This window comes from Suncus etruscus, chromosome 4, assembly GCF_024139225.1.
Source record: "Suncus etruscus isolate mSunEtr1 chromosome 4, mSunEtr1.pri.cur, whole genome shotgun sequence".
NCBI lineage: Eukaryota > Metazoa > Chordata > Mammalia > Eulipotyphla > Soricidae > Suncus > Suncus etruscus.
In genome coordinates this window covers 105,344,998-105,364,508 of record NC_064851.1, presented here as the reverse complement: position 1 = coordinate 105,364,508, position 19,511 = coordinate 105,344,998, and the positions used below count along the sequence as shown (strand labels likewise).

The 19,511-nt window shown below is 47.4% G+C and overlaps 1 protein-coding gene across 1 annotated transcript in view; it reads left to right on the top strand.

Moving 5' to 3' along the window:
- WWC2 (WW and C2 domain containing 2) overlaps window positions 1-19,511 on the top strand; it is a 120,421-nt gene that overhangs the window by 49,098 nt on the left and 51,812 nt on the right. Inside the window, exon 2 of the mRNA XM_049771416.1 lies at window positions 15,902-16,011. Within this exon, the coding sequence (XP_049627373.1) occupies window positions 15,902-16,011 (110 nt within the window). The remainder of the gene's footprint in view (window positions 1-15,901; window positions 16,012-19,511) is intronic.

Genomic DNA, 19,511 nt, shown 5'->3' with positions numbered 1-19,511 from the left:
AATGTCAGCCAGGGAAACCCTAAATCCATTTTCTATCTTTCTCTGGTACCCCTGAATGTTACTGCCTCTGGGCTTGATGCATCAGGAACTCCATTAACCAGCCGAAAATAAAGTGTCCCCAGACTCTTATTGAGGGGGCACTCACACCAGCCACTGGTTTTGGGACCATACCCAGAAAAACTTTTCAGGGGGCCATGCAGTGTGGAGCAAGGATGGAACCTGGGTCTCTCACAAAGTGTTTGCTGCAGCCTCCTGCCCATTCCCTTTCCCCTGCTGGACTTGGAACTGGTTCAGTATTGCAGAGAGCTGAGGAGAGGGAGAAGTCAGAGAACATTCTGGAAGATGAGACACAGCAAACCCGGGTTGAAATAAACTTTCAAGATGTTCTTTACCAGTGCTGATCTTGAGTCTTATTTACAGGGGTAATAGGAGAAATCACAGGACAGGGATCAATAACAGTAATAATAACAGGGATTAATAATTAACAAGCATTATGAGGCTGAAGTGATAGCACAGAGGTAGGGCATTTGCCTTGCATGCAGCCGTCCCAGGACCAATCTGGGCTCAATCCCTGGCATCCCATATGGCCCCCCGAGCTTTCAAGGAGTGATTTCTGAGTGCAGAGCCAGGAGTAACCCCTGAGCTCTGCCAGGTGTATCCAAAAAAAAAAAAAAAAAACCGCAAAAAAAACCCACAAATAATTAACAGGGCTTAATAACAGAAATAACAATCACAGTAGTAGCACATGATAACCGGGAGAGGGGGATTCCAGGAACTCCATGTGGTTTTCTGCTATATGGATGGAAAAAAGAACATAGCAACAGAGCATAGTGGGACAAAGCAGTCTAGAATGTTGCCCTAAAAGTTCCTGACATATTTTCTTCCTGTTCTGGACCCTCTGTATGTGTGTCTTGTATGTTTTCTTTCTGGACTGGGTGCTGTGTATTTATGTGTGTTTGTATGTCTGTTCGTACATGCCTTCTATGCCTGTGCTAGATCCCTGTGTTTCTGTGTATCTTCTATGTCTGAATGTTTTCCTTCTGTGCTAGACTCTGTATGTGTTTGTCTGTGTATCTCTATGCCTATATATTTTCTTCCTGCGCTGAACCCTGTGCATGTGTGTTTGTGTGTTCTCTGTGTCTGATTATTTTTCTTCTGTACTGCAAGCTATGTGTGCCTGTGTGTATGGTCTTTGTGTGTGTGGTGTGGTGTGGTGTGGTGTGATGGCTGTGGTGCTGGGGATGGAAAATCAAACCCTGAGTCTCCACACCCCGACCGCACAAATGAAACTTTCAGTTTGGGCTTTCTTTCTCCATTAGATGGAGCATCTTTAAGAGTCCCCACCCCAAGCAAGAGTGTTTCAGTCCTGCTGACAAACTAAATATCTTCCCATATGCCCAGCCATGACATGGGCATGAAGGAACCAGCACATATGTTAACTCTTGTTAGTTTGTGTGTGTTGGAGGGAGTGTTTGGGCCATGCCCGATGATACTGGGGAGGTGGGCTCTGCTAGAACCTTCATGGGGGACCACATGGTGCCGGGGATGAAACTGGACACTCCTCCACATCTGCCTCTCTGGTCCCACCTTATTATCTTAGTGTAGCGACGAGAACGCGGCTTCCAAGTAAGGTGGAAGAAGAAATTATTGTTATCATATAATTTTATTGGACAAATAAAATTTAATTTGGGACTCACAGTTGAGCTTTGTTGCTATTAAAACACTACATTAGGAGCTGGAGCAATAGCACAGTGGGGATAGTGTTCCATTCCTGGCATCCCATAGACCCCCCCCAAACCTGCTTTTGGGGGGCACACCTGGTGGTGCTCAGTTGTTACTCCTGGCTCTGCAATCAGGAATCCTTTCAGGTTCAGAGGACCTTTTGGGATGCCAGGGATCGAACCCAGGTTGGCTGAGTACAAGACCAGTGTCCTCCTGCTGTGCTATCACTCTAGGAGTGATTCCTAAGTGAATGAAGAGATAGTCCAATGGGTAAGGCTCTTACGATAATACAATCAAATACAAATTCTTTCCCAAACTTGCTATGGAAGGTAAAATAAAATAAAAGAGGTGACTGCTGGAGCTGTAGCAGAGTGAAGGGATCTGATCTTGCATGCCGCTGACCTGCATTCGATCCCCAGCTTTCCATAGGGTACCCTGAACCCCATCAGGAGTGATTTCGGAGTGCAGAGCTCGGACTAAGCCCTGAGCACTGCTGGGTTGTCCCCGCCCCCATCCCCAGAAAAGGAAAATAGAAGCAAACAGACCCCACTACCTCTGTCATTAGCCTAATGTTACCAGGTTTTGTGATTGGGAGCAATGAGAGGTGCTGGAATCCTGAGCACATAGAGCCTTAGACACTGGAACTGAGCCATGGCCAGTCTTCATGGGTTAGCAGTATGTGCCTGTGGGCAGCAGGCAGCCCTGTGCCCCTCAGGGCCTGCCACTGCCATGTGAGTATTGGTGACTTGGGTGTTTTGTCTCTGGTTCTGAGCATGTGTCTCAGCCTAGGTTGGGCAGGTCAGGATGAAATTTCCTGCCTCTCAGGGATAGGCCCCTCAGAGCCTCTCATGCCCCTCAGCCCCTGGCTCTGACCCTCAGGTCGAGCAGCCAGCATGTACCACCACATGCCATGAGCATGAATGTATCCAGCCAGTTCCATTGTTGCATGGTCTTCTTTTACTGGGCATTGTGTGTATTTCTGTACATGTCTTTTATGTTTGTGTGCTTTATCCTGTGCTAGACTCTGTGTGTGTGTGTGTGTGTGTGTGTGTGTGTGTGTGTCCATCTACCCATCTACATGCCTTTTATATCTGTATATTTTTCCTGTTCTGGACCCTTTGTATGTGTGTCTTGTAGTCTTGTATGTTTTCTTTCTGGACTGGGTGCTGTGTGTCTTCTATACCTGTATTTTTTTTTTCCTGTGCTAGACCCCTGTATTTCTGTGTATCCTCTATGTCTGAATGTTTTCCTTCTGTGCTAGACTCTGTATGTGTCTGTCTGTGTATCTTTGTGCTTGTATATTTTCTTCCTGTGCTGGACCCTGTGCATGTGTGTTTGTGTGTTCTCTGTGTCTGATTGTTTTTCTTCTGTACTGGAAGTTATGTGTGCCTGTGTGTATGGTCACTATGTGTGGTGTGGTATGATGGCTGTGGTACTGGGGATAGAAGATCAAACCCAAGACCTCTGTACATGTACATTACTGACTTACACTCACCCCACCATCTTCTTTTTGGTTTTCTCTGCCATCTAGCAGGGCTGCCTCAATAGAGCCTCGGAGGCCATTAACCAAGTTTCTGTTGTATTACCTTCTGCTCTAGCACCTGATGTGTCTGTGCTGGGACACGAGCCCAGGGTGGACGTACCTTGCTCTGAGGAGCTGGACTGACTTGATCTTCCTCAGGAATACATGATGCTTCTCTGGTGTTTGACTCGGGGTGACCTGGTTCCTCTTGGCCACTTCCCTTCGCCCCCTGTGTTCTAAAATTATTCACTGCTGGGCTTTGATCTGGGTCTGTTTTGTTTTCAATCCATTGTTCTGGATGGGCCTGCCCAGTCCGGAAACCCACATCTCTGCGTTCCGAGGTTCCCAGCCTGTCTTCTGCACACATTTCTGTCCTGCTTGTAGCCAGATCCCCTTGGGTATCCTCCATGCATGCTCTATCTATCCATGGTCCATGTCTCCCCTTTGATTTGCCTCACTTTCTGGGGGAACTTCCTAAACTCCCTCTTCTAATTCCTCAATCTATGAGCTTGTCTCTGCTCTTTTGTCCTCCATGGAATTTATTTCTAAGACTGTTTGGGGGTGATGAAGAGTGAAAGGTCTCTCCTGGCTGTGCTCAGGGCTTACTCCTGGTTCTTTGCTCAAGGATCACTTCTAGTAGATCCTGGCGGGACAAGCTGGGGTGCTAGAGATTGAACCTAGTTTTGGATTAACTGTGTACAAGGCACGCGCCCTTCCCACTTCAGCTCCTATGTATAAAACTTTTTTTTTTTTTTTTTTGGTTTTTGGGCCACACCCGGCGGTGCTCAGGGGTTACTCCTGGCTGTCTGTTCAGAAATAGCTCCTGGCAGGCACGGGGGACCATATGGGACACTGGGATTCGAACCAACCACCTTTGGTCCTGGATCGGCTGCTTGCAAGGCAAACGCCGCTGTGCTATCTCTCCGGGCCCTGTATAAAACTTTTTACAAAAAAATCCTCTCCTGTCCCCCAACCCTTTGCTACTTTGCTGCCTTCAGGCACTGGGAAGATGGAGCTTCTCAGGTTTAGGGTTTGGTCTGTATCCAAAGGAGGTGCTCTGTGCTTTAGGAATGAGGAGCCATGCTCTCAGGCTTACTGCTCTAGGGAATCATCCAGAACTGCTCTGAACTTGGACCTAGTGGAAAGATAGAATGGATAGGCCTGAGACCTGGGCCTTGTTCTTCACTGCAGCCTGCCCTGCCCTGCCCTGGCTGTCAGCTGTCAGTCTGGGTGAAGACTGCTAACATGTACAAGTGCCTGAATCCTGAGGACACAGGATTTCACCTTTTGCTTACTCCCACGTATCGGTCATGTCATTATGCCTCTTCTCCCAGGCTGTTACTTGGCTAGAGGGGAATATTAAGCGCGCGCGCGCGCGCACACACACACACACACACACACACACACACACACACACACACACACGAGTTGAATCTATTGTTTCTTGGAATTTCCCCAATGAAGAGATTATTTTCCCTCCCAGCTATTTGCTAGGAGAAATTTCTTGGCAATGGGATGTATGTCTGTGTATGTATATGTATTTGCATATATATGTATCTGGTATCTTCTGTTTGGGTCTGACCAATGGTTTGCTGTTCCTCCTCCTCATTACATATATGTGTTTGTTATAATTTTATCATGGGTGCTTGTTTATGATTGTTTTCTATGTATGCCCAGGCCCACAGCCTCCCAACTTGAGTTGTTCAAACCCAGTTTGGAGCCTCAGCTCAAAGGGCAGGCGCGTTTGCTAGTCATGTCTGAGTTAGTGTAGCTTGGGCATTCCTCACATTCCATAGGTCTAACTCTCAATGCTGAGTGGAGCTGGGACTCTGCCAGAGGGGAAACAGGGGCCAGAGAGCAGAGGCACGTCCCCTTCACCCCAAATCATCACCAGTGACAAGGGAATGGAGGGCTGAACTGGCCTGGCCAACCAGGACACCTCAGGGCACTTAGTTGTATGTCTGAGCTACCTGATACTTGACTCTCAAAATTCCAGCTCTAGAACATTCTAGAAAATTAAAAAATAAAACTGTCATGTCTTTTAGGGATGGGGAGCGGTAGTGTGCACCTGTCGATGGATCTCAGAAGAGTGTATTCAGTGCCACGGCCACAGGACATGGAGCCACACTGAGTGGGGGAGAGACAGAGACAGTATCAGTGAAGAGCATAAACCAGACATGACAGTCCTATGAAAGATGCAGCCCACAGGGTGATGCTGACAGGGGGCCACCACTGACAGCTCCTGGGTTACCCGACATGCAGGGGTCCTCAAACTTTTTAAACAGGGGGCCAGTTCACTGTCCCTCAGACCATTGGAGGGTCTGACAATAGTAAAAACAAAACTTATGAACGAATTCTTATGCACACTGCATATATCTTCTTTTGCAATGAAGAAACAAAACAGATACAAATACAATATGTGGCCCGCGGGCCATAGTTTGAGGACCACTGCCTATCAAGGAGCCCACCAAAGTGACTGAATTCAAATTATATGAGCAGCTGAATTGTCCCAGGTGGGACCAGATTATGGGCTGAAAACTGTGGGATATTTTCTGCATGGGGGTGAGCCAAGTCCCCCCATCCCCATCATTTTCCCACCAGAAAAATAGCCCAGTTCCTCTACCAAGTTCCCAAAGAAAATAATGGTCACTGACTCTTCCCGGTAGTTGTCAGGGTCAGGCTGATACCTCTGTGGAAAACTCAAATTGGAGCCAGGGGGCAGATTCCCCTTTCTGCATGACCTACAGCAGCCCGCAGCCACACCCAATACCTTCCAACACTTCCAAATTTCATAGCAGGGTCAGCCCAGAAGGGCCACAGGAAATCTGATGGGAAAGTTCCATAGACATCTCCCAAGTTTAGGAAGCCTAACCTGGAACACAGAAGCTCAACCGGCACCAACCACAGTCAGGAAATCCTCAGACACTGACCTTGATAACACCATGAAGATAGAAAGAACAGTTATTTCAAATTGAAATAATTCCATTTTTCTGATAATTCCATTTTCCTTTTTATTGCAACAACCAGTAGGAAGCAAATTTGTTTGTGCCTGCATGGAGGCAGGCAGGGTGATGGGAAATGGACACTGGCGACTTGGGTAGTCATTTGTGGTCCCAGTTAAGTCATCCCCACAGATTCCCAGCCCTAGGATGCGTCCTGTCTCCACAGTCCCAAGCAGGCACTGGGCACTTTATTTTAGTCTGGCAAACAGATTCTAGCTATGATGCAGGTCATTGGTTCCTTTATCTCTACCTCCCCTCCTCCCCTCACTGCCTCCCCTCTCAGTGGCAGAACGGAACCTTCTGCTGATGTTCCAGCAAGTAGGCGATGCCCAGTGTAGGAGCCATCAGAACAGAGCAGAGGTGGCTGCTGGGAGCATTTTGTCAGGTGCCACCTACACCTAGAGGACAATCATGGGCTACATTAGAGCCACCCACACCCAGGTGGGTCAGTCACAGGCTGTCAGCATCAAACCCTACAACCTGGAGAACAGTCATTGGCACTTTCAGACTCCCCCACACCTGGAAGGTGGGCATTGATTATCAATGCTCATTGGCTGCCTGGTAGGACACTCATTGGCTCAGAATCTGGGGGTTGGTGGGTTTTCATCGGCTATTTCTCAGATCTTCCCCACACCTAGAGGATGCTCATTGGTTGTCTTCATATCTCTCTCTCTCTCTCTCTCTCTCTCTCTCTCTCTCTCTCTCCCTCTCTCTCTCTCTCTCTCTCTCTCTCTCTCTCTCTCTCTCTCTCTCTCTCTCTCTCTCTCTCTCTCTCTCTCTCTCTCTCTCTCTCTCTGTTTCCGGCCAAGATGTGGATCCCAGGCACTACTGCCCGTGTGTTCCCCCCGTCCTGCCTTCCTCCCAGCGCCTGCTGGAAGGTGAATCTTTGCACCCAGACTCTCATCTGAGTTCCTGCATGGTTTGTCCTTCCTGCCTATGATGCTCCCCCAAACTGACCTGGCCTCTTCTGCATCTGCCAGTCATTACCTGTCACCCACCCAACTCTGTTCTGACCACGCATGGTTTTGCCCATGCAAAGTGTGTGCAAAGGAGTGACCAAGAAATAAGAAAGACCAAACAGTGGTTGAGAAAGGACCAATCAGCAAAGAAACAAATAAACATAACAAAATGTTGCAGGTCTTGCAGGCTCCTACAATCCCTTAGAGATGGAAGAGTGAGTCAGGGGATGTGAGGATCCAACCCATATAGAGAAAAATTATCTGAATTTTCCCATTGCAATGCTGGATTGTCTTGCATATCTTTAAGGCACCTACCTGGACACTTTTCTCATTTAAACCACATGCATCCATGTTAATTTATGGCCAGGAATTTATGTGGAAGAGGAATTGCACCACACAACCAAAAACTTTGCAGCAATGTTCATCAACACAATAGTTTCTCATGAAGGAGATGGAATCTAATCTCCCTTAATTGGTGATGAGTTAAATATAGGAGTGTAGCCCACACTGTGTAAAGACGAAAGGATTGGGGCCTGAAGAGATAGCACAGGGGCGTTTGCCTTGCAAGCAGCCGATCCAGGACCAAAGGTGGTTGGTTCGAGTCCCGGTGTCCCATATGGTCCCCCGTGCCTGCCAGGAGCCATTTCTGAGCAGACAGCCAGGAGTAACCCCTGAGCACTGCCAGGTGTGGCCCCCCCCCAAAAAAAAAAGATGAAAGGATTGGGGAAGGACTGAAGTCAACTTCATGCTGGCAGCTGAAAGATTCCTTGCCTGTTCAATTGCATCAAGTCTCAGGAAATGCAGAGTGTGAGCGATTGGTGTGTTTTGTAAAAGAATTTTAATTTTAGATGGCCTAGAAAGAAACTAACATAGATATAGATATAGAAATATAGATATATAATATATAGACATTGGGTCAGAGCAATAGTACAGCGTGTAGAGTGTTTGACTTGCATGCAGCCGACCCAGGTTCAATTCCTGGCTTCCCATAGGATCCCCTGAACACTGCCAAGAGTAATTTTTTTTTTTTTTGGTTTTTGGGCCACACCCGTTTGACGCTCAGGGGTTACTCCTGGCTATGTGCTCAGAAATCGCCCCTGGCTTGGGGGGACCATATGGGACGCCGGGGGATCGAACCGCGGTCCGTTCCTTGGCTAGCGCTTGTAAGGCAGACACCTTACCTCTAGCGCCACCTTCCCGGCCCCAAGAGTAATTTCTGAGCTCAGAGCCAGAAGTAACCTTTGAGCACTGCCAGGTTCAGTCCAAAAACAAAATATAGAGACATAATTTTTATGGAGAAGTAGAGCATTTTCATCCTAAAATTTCCCGATATGTATTCTTTTTCATGAGAATTTTTTTCCTCAAATGAAATGGGGTGTTTCTTAGGCAGTATTCAATACTACAGATAGTTTCCTGTTGGATTAATTGGGCCCTGAATTTGGGGCATGAAGTTTCCGCTTCAGTTTCCCTTTGGACCACCCTCATAAAGATGTGGATAATGTTCTTTGTGCATCTGTATACTCAGGCATATTGTACTTTTAAAAGAGCCTGGCTTGGAATGAAACGTGTCAATTTGAAATAACTGTTTTGTCTCTCCCTGGTGTTCCTAAAGTCAGTGTCTGAGTATTTCCTGAGCTGTGGTTGATGCTAGCTGAGTCTTCTGGGTTCCTGTTTAGGTTCACTGAGCTGGAAAGATTACTACATAACTTTCCTATCAGATTTGCTGGGATTCTACTGGGCTGATTATATCATGAAAGGTTGAAATGTCTGAGGGTGTTGGGTGTGGTGGTGGGCTGCTGTAGCTCATGCAGTAAGGGGTATTTGCCCCCTTCCCACCATTCAGGATTTCTAGAGGAATCCGTCTGGAGCAGACTACTTGAGACAACAGAGAATGAAGATCCCTGAATTGGATGTTTGGGACAAGTGTTGAGGTATGGGATGTGGAGATTGTGTGTGTGTGTGTGTGTGTGTGTGTGTGTGTGTGTGTGTGTGTGTGTGTGTGTGTGTGTGCGCGCCACACCCATTGGCACCCTGGGCTTACTCCTGGCTCTGTGCTCAGGAATTATTCCTGGTACACTTGGGGATCCCTCTGGGATGCCAGTACTCGAACCCAGATGGGCCATGTGCAAGACAAACATCCTCCCTGCTGTGCTACCTGCTCCCGCCCAGCCCCAGGGAGGGATTTTTTTTTTTTTTTTTTTTGGTTTTTGGACCATACCCGGTGGTGCTCAGGGGTTACTCCTGGCTATCTGCTCAGAAATAGCTCCTGGCAGGCACGGGGGGGGGGGGGTGCATATGGGACGCCAGGATTCGAACCAACCACCTAAGGTCCTGGGTGGGCTGCTTGCAAAGCGCGCCGCTGTTCTGTCTCTCCAGCCCCAGGGAGGGATTCTTATTTGGACAATACTCCTTAAGGATCTTCTTTGCTGCTCTGGCCATGGAAATTCTCTTCATCATGTCCCCAAACTTAACAAACCCTATAAGCAGATGTTCCCTGATACTTAGGAGAGAAACAGGTTGAGATTCAAGTATGTGTGGTTTTCATCTGTTGGTTAAAATGCTTTTAAACAGTTGGGGGGTGTTTAAAACATTGGTGAGCAGTGCCCGGGGCCCAAACACTGAGTCCTGGTGATGCACTGGAGTGCTAACAACTCAGTCCTGGGCTGTAGTGCTGGGGGCCACCAATTTAGGGCTGTGGTGGGGTTGAATTGGGGACAAGAGCTGTACTACGGGCTGAACTCTGAGGCTCCCAATTCCAGCCCTTTGAGTGGTCTCTCCAATCCCTTCCAATGGAAAAGAACTTTTCTTTTTCCCCATTGGTTTGCAGCACAATGTAATTCTGAGGATTTAGCTTCATGGCACCGTGTCTTGTCACCTCTTCCTCCACCAAAGTTCAGAGACTCCCCCCACACTCACTGCCAGAAAGACATCCCCCCAATTCTTTACTAAACACCAGCCCCTCCTTTCTCACTGGCCACCGCCTTCCCTGTCACCCTGGCTTGGGCTTGGGCTTGCCAGTTTGTTTGCTTTAGTTATTTATACTCCACATCTGAGCGGGACCATCCGGCCATTGTCTTTTGCTTCCTGGCTGGCTTCACTCTGCCTGGTCGCCCCAGTTCCATTCATTTCCATCTAAAAAGCTCTTTTTGGGGCGGACTGACAGTATAGCAGAGAGGGTGTTTTCCTTGCATGCAGCTGACCTGGGTTTGATTGCCAGCATCCCATAGGATTCCCTGAGTACCAGGAGTGATACCGGAGCGCAGGCCAAGAGTAACCCCTGAGCGTTGGTGGGCGTAGCCCTAAAACTTAAAAAAAAAAAAAAAAGTAAATAAATAAAAGGCCCTTTTCATCCTTTTTAACAGCAGAGTAGTATTCCATACATCTAGTGTGTACACATTTTCTCTCTTCTCTCTCTCATCTCTTTTCTCTCCTCTCTCCCCTTTCTTCTTGTTCTCTCCTCTTCTATCCCCCCTCTTTGATCTCTCTCTTTTTGTTTCTTTGTTTTTGGGATACACCCAGTGCTCCTGGCTCTGCACTCAGAAATTGCTCCTGGCAGGCTCGAGGGACTGTATGGGACGCAGGGGATTGAACCTGGGTCCATCCTGGGTCAGCAGTGTGCAAGGCAAATCCCTATCACTATGCTATCACTCCGGCTTGCCCCATGTTTGATCTCTTTGAGCTTCTTTCTCTGGGACCCTGTTCCTGACTCCTTTGTAAAAAGTGGTCTATGGGGGCCAACTTTTGCACCCCCCCCCCCACTGAACAGACTGCTGGGAAGTCGCAGCAGCACCTAGTTGCTGGCCTGCCTTTCTCTCTGACTCCACCCCTCATCCCCTCACCCCACCCAACCCCCACACATCCTGGTACCCACCAGCTCTGAGACAGAGACTGAGTTTCACTGACTATTTGGAAGTCTCCATATGGGGTACTTTCCATCCTGGAAAATAAATATCTATATCACTCACCAGCACCAGCCAACTTAAAGACTAACAACAAAGCACAAAATATTGGGGGATGTTGACTTATTTTTTTCTTTTTTTTTGGGAGGGGGAATTAATATGTCTTGTTCCTCAAACCAGTAGCAAAAGCCCCATACTCATTCCTGGGGACACCTCCACAACTCTGCCTGCCTGGGTTGGCTTCCAGAAGTCAGGTGTGAATAATGAATGGTCAGAGTGAATGTGGCTGGGTATTTGTATGGGGTGTTTGGGGTGTTTCTCCTCTGGGGAGAGTTGGACCAGTGGTTGAGCTCACAGCTTGGCATAGGGGAGACCTGGGTTTGATCCCTGAGGGAGTGAGGGAAAAAGAAAAAGGAAGAGTCTGTCATAGAATTTTTTTGTTTTGGGATTTGAGTCACACCCAGAGATGCCATGGGGACCTGCCAGAAATAGCCCTGGACTCCTTCGTGCAAGGCCTGCATCCCATCCTGCTGAGCTCTGCCTGAGGGCCAAGGAAAGCAAAATATTTAGGGGTGGGTGAGTGGATTGGGGCCACAGCTGTTGGTGCTCAGATGCTATGCCTGACAGTGCTCAGGAGTCAGTTCTGGTGGTGCTCAGAGGACCATATACAGTGCCAAAGATTCCATTTGGGGTTGGCGGGATCCAAGGCAACCCCTTCCCTCCTGGACCATCTCTCTAGCCCAAGGAAAGGCTGTTTTCACAGGAAAAGATTAGACTTGTTGGGCCCGGAGAGATAGCACAGCGGCGTTTGCCTTGCAAGCAGCTGATCCAGGACCAAAGGTGGTTGGTTCGAATCCCGGTTTCCCATATGGTCCCCCGTGCCTGCCAGGAGCTATTTCTGAGCAGACAGCCAGGAGTGACCCCTGAGCACTGCTGGGTGTGGCCCAAAAAAAAATATTAGACTTGTTGAGATGTAAGGAGAGACAGGTGTTCGCTGTGGGACTGCATGTGCAGAAAAGGGGGGGGGGGTGCTGAGGGAAGGAGATACACAGGTTTGGAGTGGGGAGAGAGACTTGGGATGCCAAGGTTCAAGGAGCACAGGTCTGGGAAGCAAACCTAGGTGTCTGAAAACCCATCACACATGATCTTTGGCCCCAAGGATAATGCCAACCCCAGCATCTCCCATAGCTGGGCCAGTTGCCTAGGATCTGGTCAAAGAACCAGCCCCTGGGAAGAGTCTGCAGGCCCAGCCTGTCTTCTGCTTCATCGGCTTCATCCTCCACCCCTCCTTGTCCCCCTGCAAAGGGCATCATATCCTAGTGCAACAATGGCTCAGTCCTTGTACCTGAGCACTGGACACAGAGCCTTTTCTCAACTGCAACCCCACCCATCAGGCACCTCTAGAATGTTTGAGCACAGAATAAGAGAGAGAGAGAGAGAGAGAGAGAGAGAGAGAGAGAGAGAGAGAGAGAGAGAGAGAGAGAGAGAGAGAGAGAGAGACTGTTTTTGCAGGAGGGTAAACAACATTCTTCTAAAGAAAATTCTTCCTGGAATTTGGTCCTCCCTTTAAACTGTGTGATTGACAACTTTATAAACTGTTTCTCATAGAGGACAGACACTTGGAATGGGGGTGGGTGGGAGGACACATCCCGGCAGTGCTCAGAACTCCCTCCCGGTAGGACCATCTGCCACAAGGCCACAAGGCAAGTGCCCTAACCCCTGCCCCTTTCCCATCTCTCCTACCTGAGGTCAAATACTCAGAATTCAGGGGGACCTAGCAAAGCACTTCACCTGTGTGGACAGGACGCCCAGCAACTCTAATCTTAACTTCTCTGCACATGGAAGCTGGAGCCATAGCACAGCGGGGAGGACGTTTGCCTTGCACCCGAGTGGCCAACCTGGGTTCAATCCTCGGCATCCCTTATGGTCCCCTGAGCACCAGTCGGAGTCATTTTTGCATTTTTGAGCACAGAATCAGGAGTAACACCTGAACACCTCTGGGTATAGCCCCAAAACTGAATGAATGAATAAATAAAACTTTTCTGCAGCCATTGTGGATGGTTGTGGCTTTGCTTGCCCCTTATTTCAGAGCCATCTCTAATAACTGGGACTCCTTGGAGAAATGCAGGTAATAGCTGAGGGGTCTTGAGACTTGAATGAAAACCCTCAGGAATCGCAGGTATGGCTTCTTGCAGGTATGGTCCCTGCTTTCCTGGAGGCAGTTTTATGTTTGTTTGTTTGGTCACTCCCGGCCATACTCAGGCCCCACTCCTGGCTCTGAACTCAGGAATCACTCCTGGCAGACTCAGGGGACCCTATGGGATGCTGGGGATTGAACCCGGGTGGGCCACATGCAAGGCAAACTCTCTTCCTGCTGTGCTATTGCTCCAGCTCCTCTAGGGGAACCAGCAGATGAACTGGAGCCCTGGGCTGAATAACACCAGGGGAGGTTTGATCTGAGATTGAGTATTATCCCCACCCTCCGAAACTGAGTATTATTATTAACATGCAAGTGGCTTTTTCTGTACCAGGCTTTGTCATTTAGTGCCATTGGTACACACTGCCCTGCAGACCAGCTGTCTTTGCTCCTGTGCGTGTGTGCGCGTGTGCGTGTGCGTGTGCGTGTGCGTGTGTGTGTGTGTGTGTGTGTGTGTGTGTGTGATTAACCATGGGGCCTTTGGGAAGAGGAAATATCTGTCCACATGTGTCTCAAGCCCTGACCCAGGTGATCAGACACTTAGCAATGAAGTCTGAGCACTGATTGTGCTCAAGACAATGGTGTAAGGTCAGCAGGGAGGCAAAAGGCCACTCCAGTCCCAATTTTGTACAGGATTTTGGTCAAAGTGCAGCGACAAATGACCGGTTTCTTCTTCTTCATGGTAGTGCAGGCTGTTTGGGGTTTTATTGTTTTGTTTTGTTGTTTTTGTTTTGTTTTGTTTTGGGGTCACATCCAGTGATGATCAGGGCTTACTCCTGGCTCAGCATGCAGGAATTACTTCTGGAAGGCTCAAGGGGACCATTTGGGATGCTGGAGATCAGAACCAAAAGTTGGCCTTTTCCAGGCAAGTGCCCTAATCACTGTTTTATTGCTCTGAGCCTGGCAGGCTGTTGTTTAAGCAAATGGTACTTGCTGAAATTCAGTTCGCTCGAATCCTCCTGAATTTAGGGGCTTTTTTGCTTGTTTCTCTTTTATGGGGAGCCAGCATAAATCCAATCCCATTCTTTTTACTCTCTCACCATCCAGGGAAGTTTAAACATTTCAGATTCCTTGTGCAAAAAAATAAGAGGAAGCAATTTAGAAGCTGATCAGCATTTCTGCCCACCAGGTCTATTCTAATTCAGACTATTTCTTATTTTGAAATATAGCTCTTCTGTCTTCTGTCTGCCTTCATGTGTGTGTGTATATGCTACTACTGAACAAATGATTGTACTATAATAAGTATCATTGCTTTTTTTATTTTATTGAAACCATCGTGATTTACAAAGTTATCTTATACTTATACTCTTATACTTAGTTTCTTTCCCTTTCCTCACTATACTCTGGGGCCAAGGATATCATTGCTTAATTTTATCTGGTACCTGAAAATATTGTTCTGTTTGTGTCATAATTTGGATAGAAATGAAATTCTAAAATTTTGAAACTTGTATGTATTTTGTTTATTTGTTTGGGAACCATACCCTGCAATCAGGGGCTAATCCCAGTTTGGGAGTAACTCTGATGTTTGGGGGACATATGGTAACAGAGGGTTGAATCCTGGGTTTCCACATGCAAAGTATATGCTTTGGTCTTGTGAACTATCTTCCTGGCCTCTAGAGCTGTCTTTAAAACAGTGTGATATTAATAGAAATGGAGAAATGATATATTATCTATGTAAATACAGAAAATAACGTATGAAGATGATAGTTATTATTTTGTTTGGGAGCCAGACCCAGTGGTACACAGGGCTTACTCCTGCCTCTGCATTCAGGGATCATCACTCTTGGCAGAACTCAGGAAATCATGTGGTGCCAAGGATGGAGCCTGAGTTGGCTGGTGGGACCATGTGGTGTGAAGGATGGAACCCAGGCTACCTACTGGCATGTAAAATAGTGTTGCAGCCATGTGAAGGGCTACACATTCAGTAGCACTTGGGCTATTCCTGTCTCTGTGCTCAGGAGTGACCGTATTGGTGCTTGGGGAAGTACACGTGGTACAGAGGATTGAACCCAGGTCTGATATGTTCAAGGCAAACACCTCCTATACTAAATCTATAATCTTTTAATAATATTTCAGGAGCCAGAGTAATAGTGCAGTGGGTTAGGCCACTTGCCTTGCATATAGCCAACCCAGGTTCGATCCCCAACATCCTATATGTACGCTGCCCTGAGCGCAAAGCCAGGAATAACCTCTGAACACTACTGGGTGTGGCCCAAAACTCCTCCCCCCACCCCCCGAATAAATATATTTCTTTTCTGGAGCTGGAGACACATGCAGACAGCTGCTCTGGCTGCTTGCACTACCTCCAAGGGCTCTTCATTGTCATCGGCTCTAAACTTCCCACCAGAGGGGCTGGGGTTGGGCCTGGCAATAGAGCATTTGCTTAGCACATGTGAGACTTTGGGTTGGACCCCAGCACCCCAGAGAAACAAAATGGCACCCCAAAAAGTTCATCAGCATCTAAAGATTGCAGACACAGTAGTGTGAACCCTCAAAACAAATAGACCAGGACACAGAGATGCCTGGCCTGCAGGTCCCAGCACCAAGTTTGACTGTATATCCTGTCGAAAATGCTCACAAGCATTTCTTCTTCATTACAGGTTGACGAAGCCACTGTCGTTTGCTGACTGTGTTGGGGATGAGCTGCCGTGGGGATGGGAAGCTGGGTTCGACCCTCAGATCGGGGTCTACTATATTGATCACGTCAATAGTAAGTGTTTCTTTTCTGGAAAAGCAAAACACCAGGGTTGTAATCCCCTGAAAACCTGGGATCCACTGGGAAATGACCCCCTGAAAGCCCAGGAACCACCAAGGGAGCACACACACCCCCACCCCGACAGTCTGGGTTCCATTGGGGAAGTGACTCCCTGACAGCCTGGTATCCACCAGGGAAATGATCTACTGGCCTCACGAACTGTTCGGTGAGCCCAGGGCTCACACAACACTCAGTCCCCATCATGCAGCTCAATGCCTGGGTCTGAGGATGCAACGCCACAGGGTCCCTACAATACCAATGCTCTTGAGGGTCTCCCAGGCACCACTCTTGGAACCCTGTGGAATTGGAGTCCTGGCCAGTGCAGATATGCACCCCTGATCACTGGGTCCCTGCCTGGACTCCCGATCCTTTTATTTCTCTTGTCTTTTGGCTCACACTCAGCTGCTCCGGGCTTACTCCCGGCTCTGCATTCAGGGATTACTTCTGGTGGGCTCAGGGGATCATATGTGGTGCCAGGGAAATTTGGCTCAGTTGCATATGAGGCAAGCACCCAATACTATCATTCCAACCACCTTGTTCTTTTTGGGAGGCCATACCCAACAGTGCTTAGTTGCTCAGTGCTCAGAGATCACTCCTGACTCACCTTCTCATTCATCTTCTTAAAATTTTTTTTATTATAACACCATAATTTACCAAAGTGTTCCTAATACAGTCATTTCAGGCACTAAATGTTCCAACTCCATTTCCACTACCAGTGTAACTTCCCTTCAACCAGTATCCCTGATTTCCCACCTGCAACCTTAGCACTTCTTTGCAGGCACAAACAAAATTTATTTCATATTATTTGTTACAACACAAAGGCAAATGGAATTATCAAAATCCCAAGATCAAATTATAAGGTTAATTTAAAATAATTCATCTATCTCTCCATGGTATTACTAAAGTCAGTGTCTAAGGGTTTCCTGAGCTAGTTGGTGCTAGTTAAGCTTCTGAGTTACTGGTTGTTTTTTTTGTTTTTTTTTTTTTGGGGCCATACCCGGCGGTGCTCAGGGGTTACTCCTGGCTGTCTGCTCAGAAATAGCTCCTGGCAGGCACGGGGGACCATATGGGACACCGGGATTCGAACCAACCACCTTTGGTCCTGGATTGGCTGCTTGCAAAGCAAACGCCGCTGTGCTATCTCTCCGGGCCCTGAGTTACTGTTTAGACTCACCAAGTTTGGGAGATTTCTCATCAGATTTCCCGTGATATTACTGGGCTGACACTACTATGAAATTTTGAGGTGTCACACAGTCTAGGATCTATAGATCTGGAACATATTTGGTGGCTTGACAGTTTGGGACTGGGCTGTTCTGTCAGAGGTTGTAGGGTGTGGCGTTGATCTGCTGTAGTTCACACAGAAAAGAAGAATCTGTTCCCACCCATTCTGAGACGGCCACAAAGGGATCAGCCAGGCCATAAAACGTGGCAAGAGTTAACATCTGTTATTTTCTAAGGAGCTGGGCCATTTTTCTGTCAGGAAGATGGCATCCAACACTATTTCTTTTTTTTTTTTTTCTTTTTACAGTTCCATGCACATGCATATTAGTTTAAGTTAACCTCAAAAGTTTAAGTGGTTTTTATTAAGGATTAAAATCAAAGGAGCACAGTAAAAATGGTGTTAGAGTGGCAATTGTTGTTTGCATAGGCCCAACAAAATATGGGGGACATGGAAAGGAAAAGCCTTGGCCTAAAGATAAGGATACCCTACCCCTGAAGTTTTCTGGCATAAGACCAACTCTAGGCTCCAGGCATACTAGGTTGTCCAACCCAAGTCATTGTCTGTAGCCAGCACTATTTCTCTCTTTTGGGTTATTCCTGGCTTTATGCTCAGAAATCGCTCCTGGCAGGCTCGGGGGACTATATGGGATGCCGGGATTCGAACCACTGTCTTTCTGTATGCAAGACAAACGCTTTACCTCCATGCTATCTCTCCGGCACCATTTCTTTTTCTTTTTTTCTTTTTTTTTTGTTTTTCGGGCTACACCCATTTGATGCTCAGGGGTTACTCCTGGCTAAGTGCTCAGAAATTGCCCCTGGCTTGGGGGAGCCATATGGGACACGGGGGGATCGAACCGCAGTCATGATCTTTCCTTGGCTAGTACTTGCAAGGCAGACACCTTACCTCTAGAGCCACCTCGCCGGCCCCCCAGCACCATTTCTGTTTGTTTTTTTTTTTTGGTTTTTGGGCCACACCCGGTGATGCTCAGGGGTTACTCTTGGCTATGCGCTCAGAAGTCGCTCCAGGCTTGGGGGACCATATGGGTCTGTCCTAGGCTAGCGCAGGCAAGGCAGACACCTTACCTCTAGCACCACCGCCCCGCCCCCAGCACCATTTCTTTTTTTTTTTGGTTTTTGGGCCACACCCGGCTGTGCTCAGGGGTTACTCCTGGCTGTCTGCTCAGAAATAGCTCCTGGCAGGCACGGGGGACCATATGGGACACCGGGATTCGAACCAACCACCTTTGGTCCTGGATCGGCTGCTTGCAAGGCAAACACCGCTGTGCTATCTCTCCGGACCCTCCAGCACCATTTCTTTTTTTTTTTTTTTTTTTTTTTTTTTTTTTATAATTTTTTATTATGAATTATGAGAACAAAAGATGCAAAGAAAGAGGATAAGGTAAAGTTACAGTGGAAGGACAATCACCCATAACATAATTATCAGAAGAAGTCCCCTTGCTGATATCTTAACTTTGAATTTTCACCAAAAAAAGTTAAGATAAATAAAACAGAATCCATGTGCAATTACTTTTTCCCTCAAGTCCCCAGATTGTAGCACATTATAATATTTCTTAACAGCACACAAGGCAATCTAAAGCCATCAAGCTTACGTAACTCCTTAAACATTAGAGGCATAGTGTTTTTTACATTTCCATGTACATGCATATTAGCTTAAGTTAACCTCAAATTTTAAGTGGGTGTGTTTTAAGGATTAGAGTCAAAGGAGCACAGTAAAAACGGTGTTAGAGTGGCAATTGTTGTTTGCATAGGCCCACCAAAATATGAGAGGCATGGAAAGGAATAGCCTTGGCCTAAATACAAAGAGATCCTACCCCTGAAGTTTCCTGGCATAAGACCAGCTCTAGGCCTCAGGAAAGTTATCGTTCGCTCCAAGACATTGTCCGTAGCGCCAACACACTTATCACAGAGTCTCTGTTGTTGGTCTCATGTTTCTGTATTAAAGATTCTGGAATCTGCATGTCCTACATTGAAGTCATGATGAGGAGTGCCTTCTCGTTTCACTTCACCATGAAAGGGGAATGCAGGAAGCCCTGTCCTATAAGCAGGTTGTTGTTGTTGTTAAGTCTTCTCAGTGTTAAAGGAAGTCTCTTTTGAGCAGGACGATGTCTGAGCAGTCCAGCACCATTTCTTAATGCAGCTTTTTCTTTTGGTTTGGAGACACCAGTGTTAAACGGTTTATTTCTCACTCTGCTCAGGGATCACTGCTGGTAATG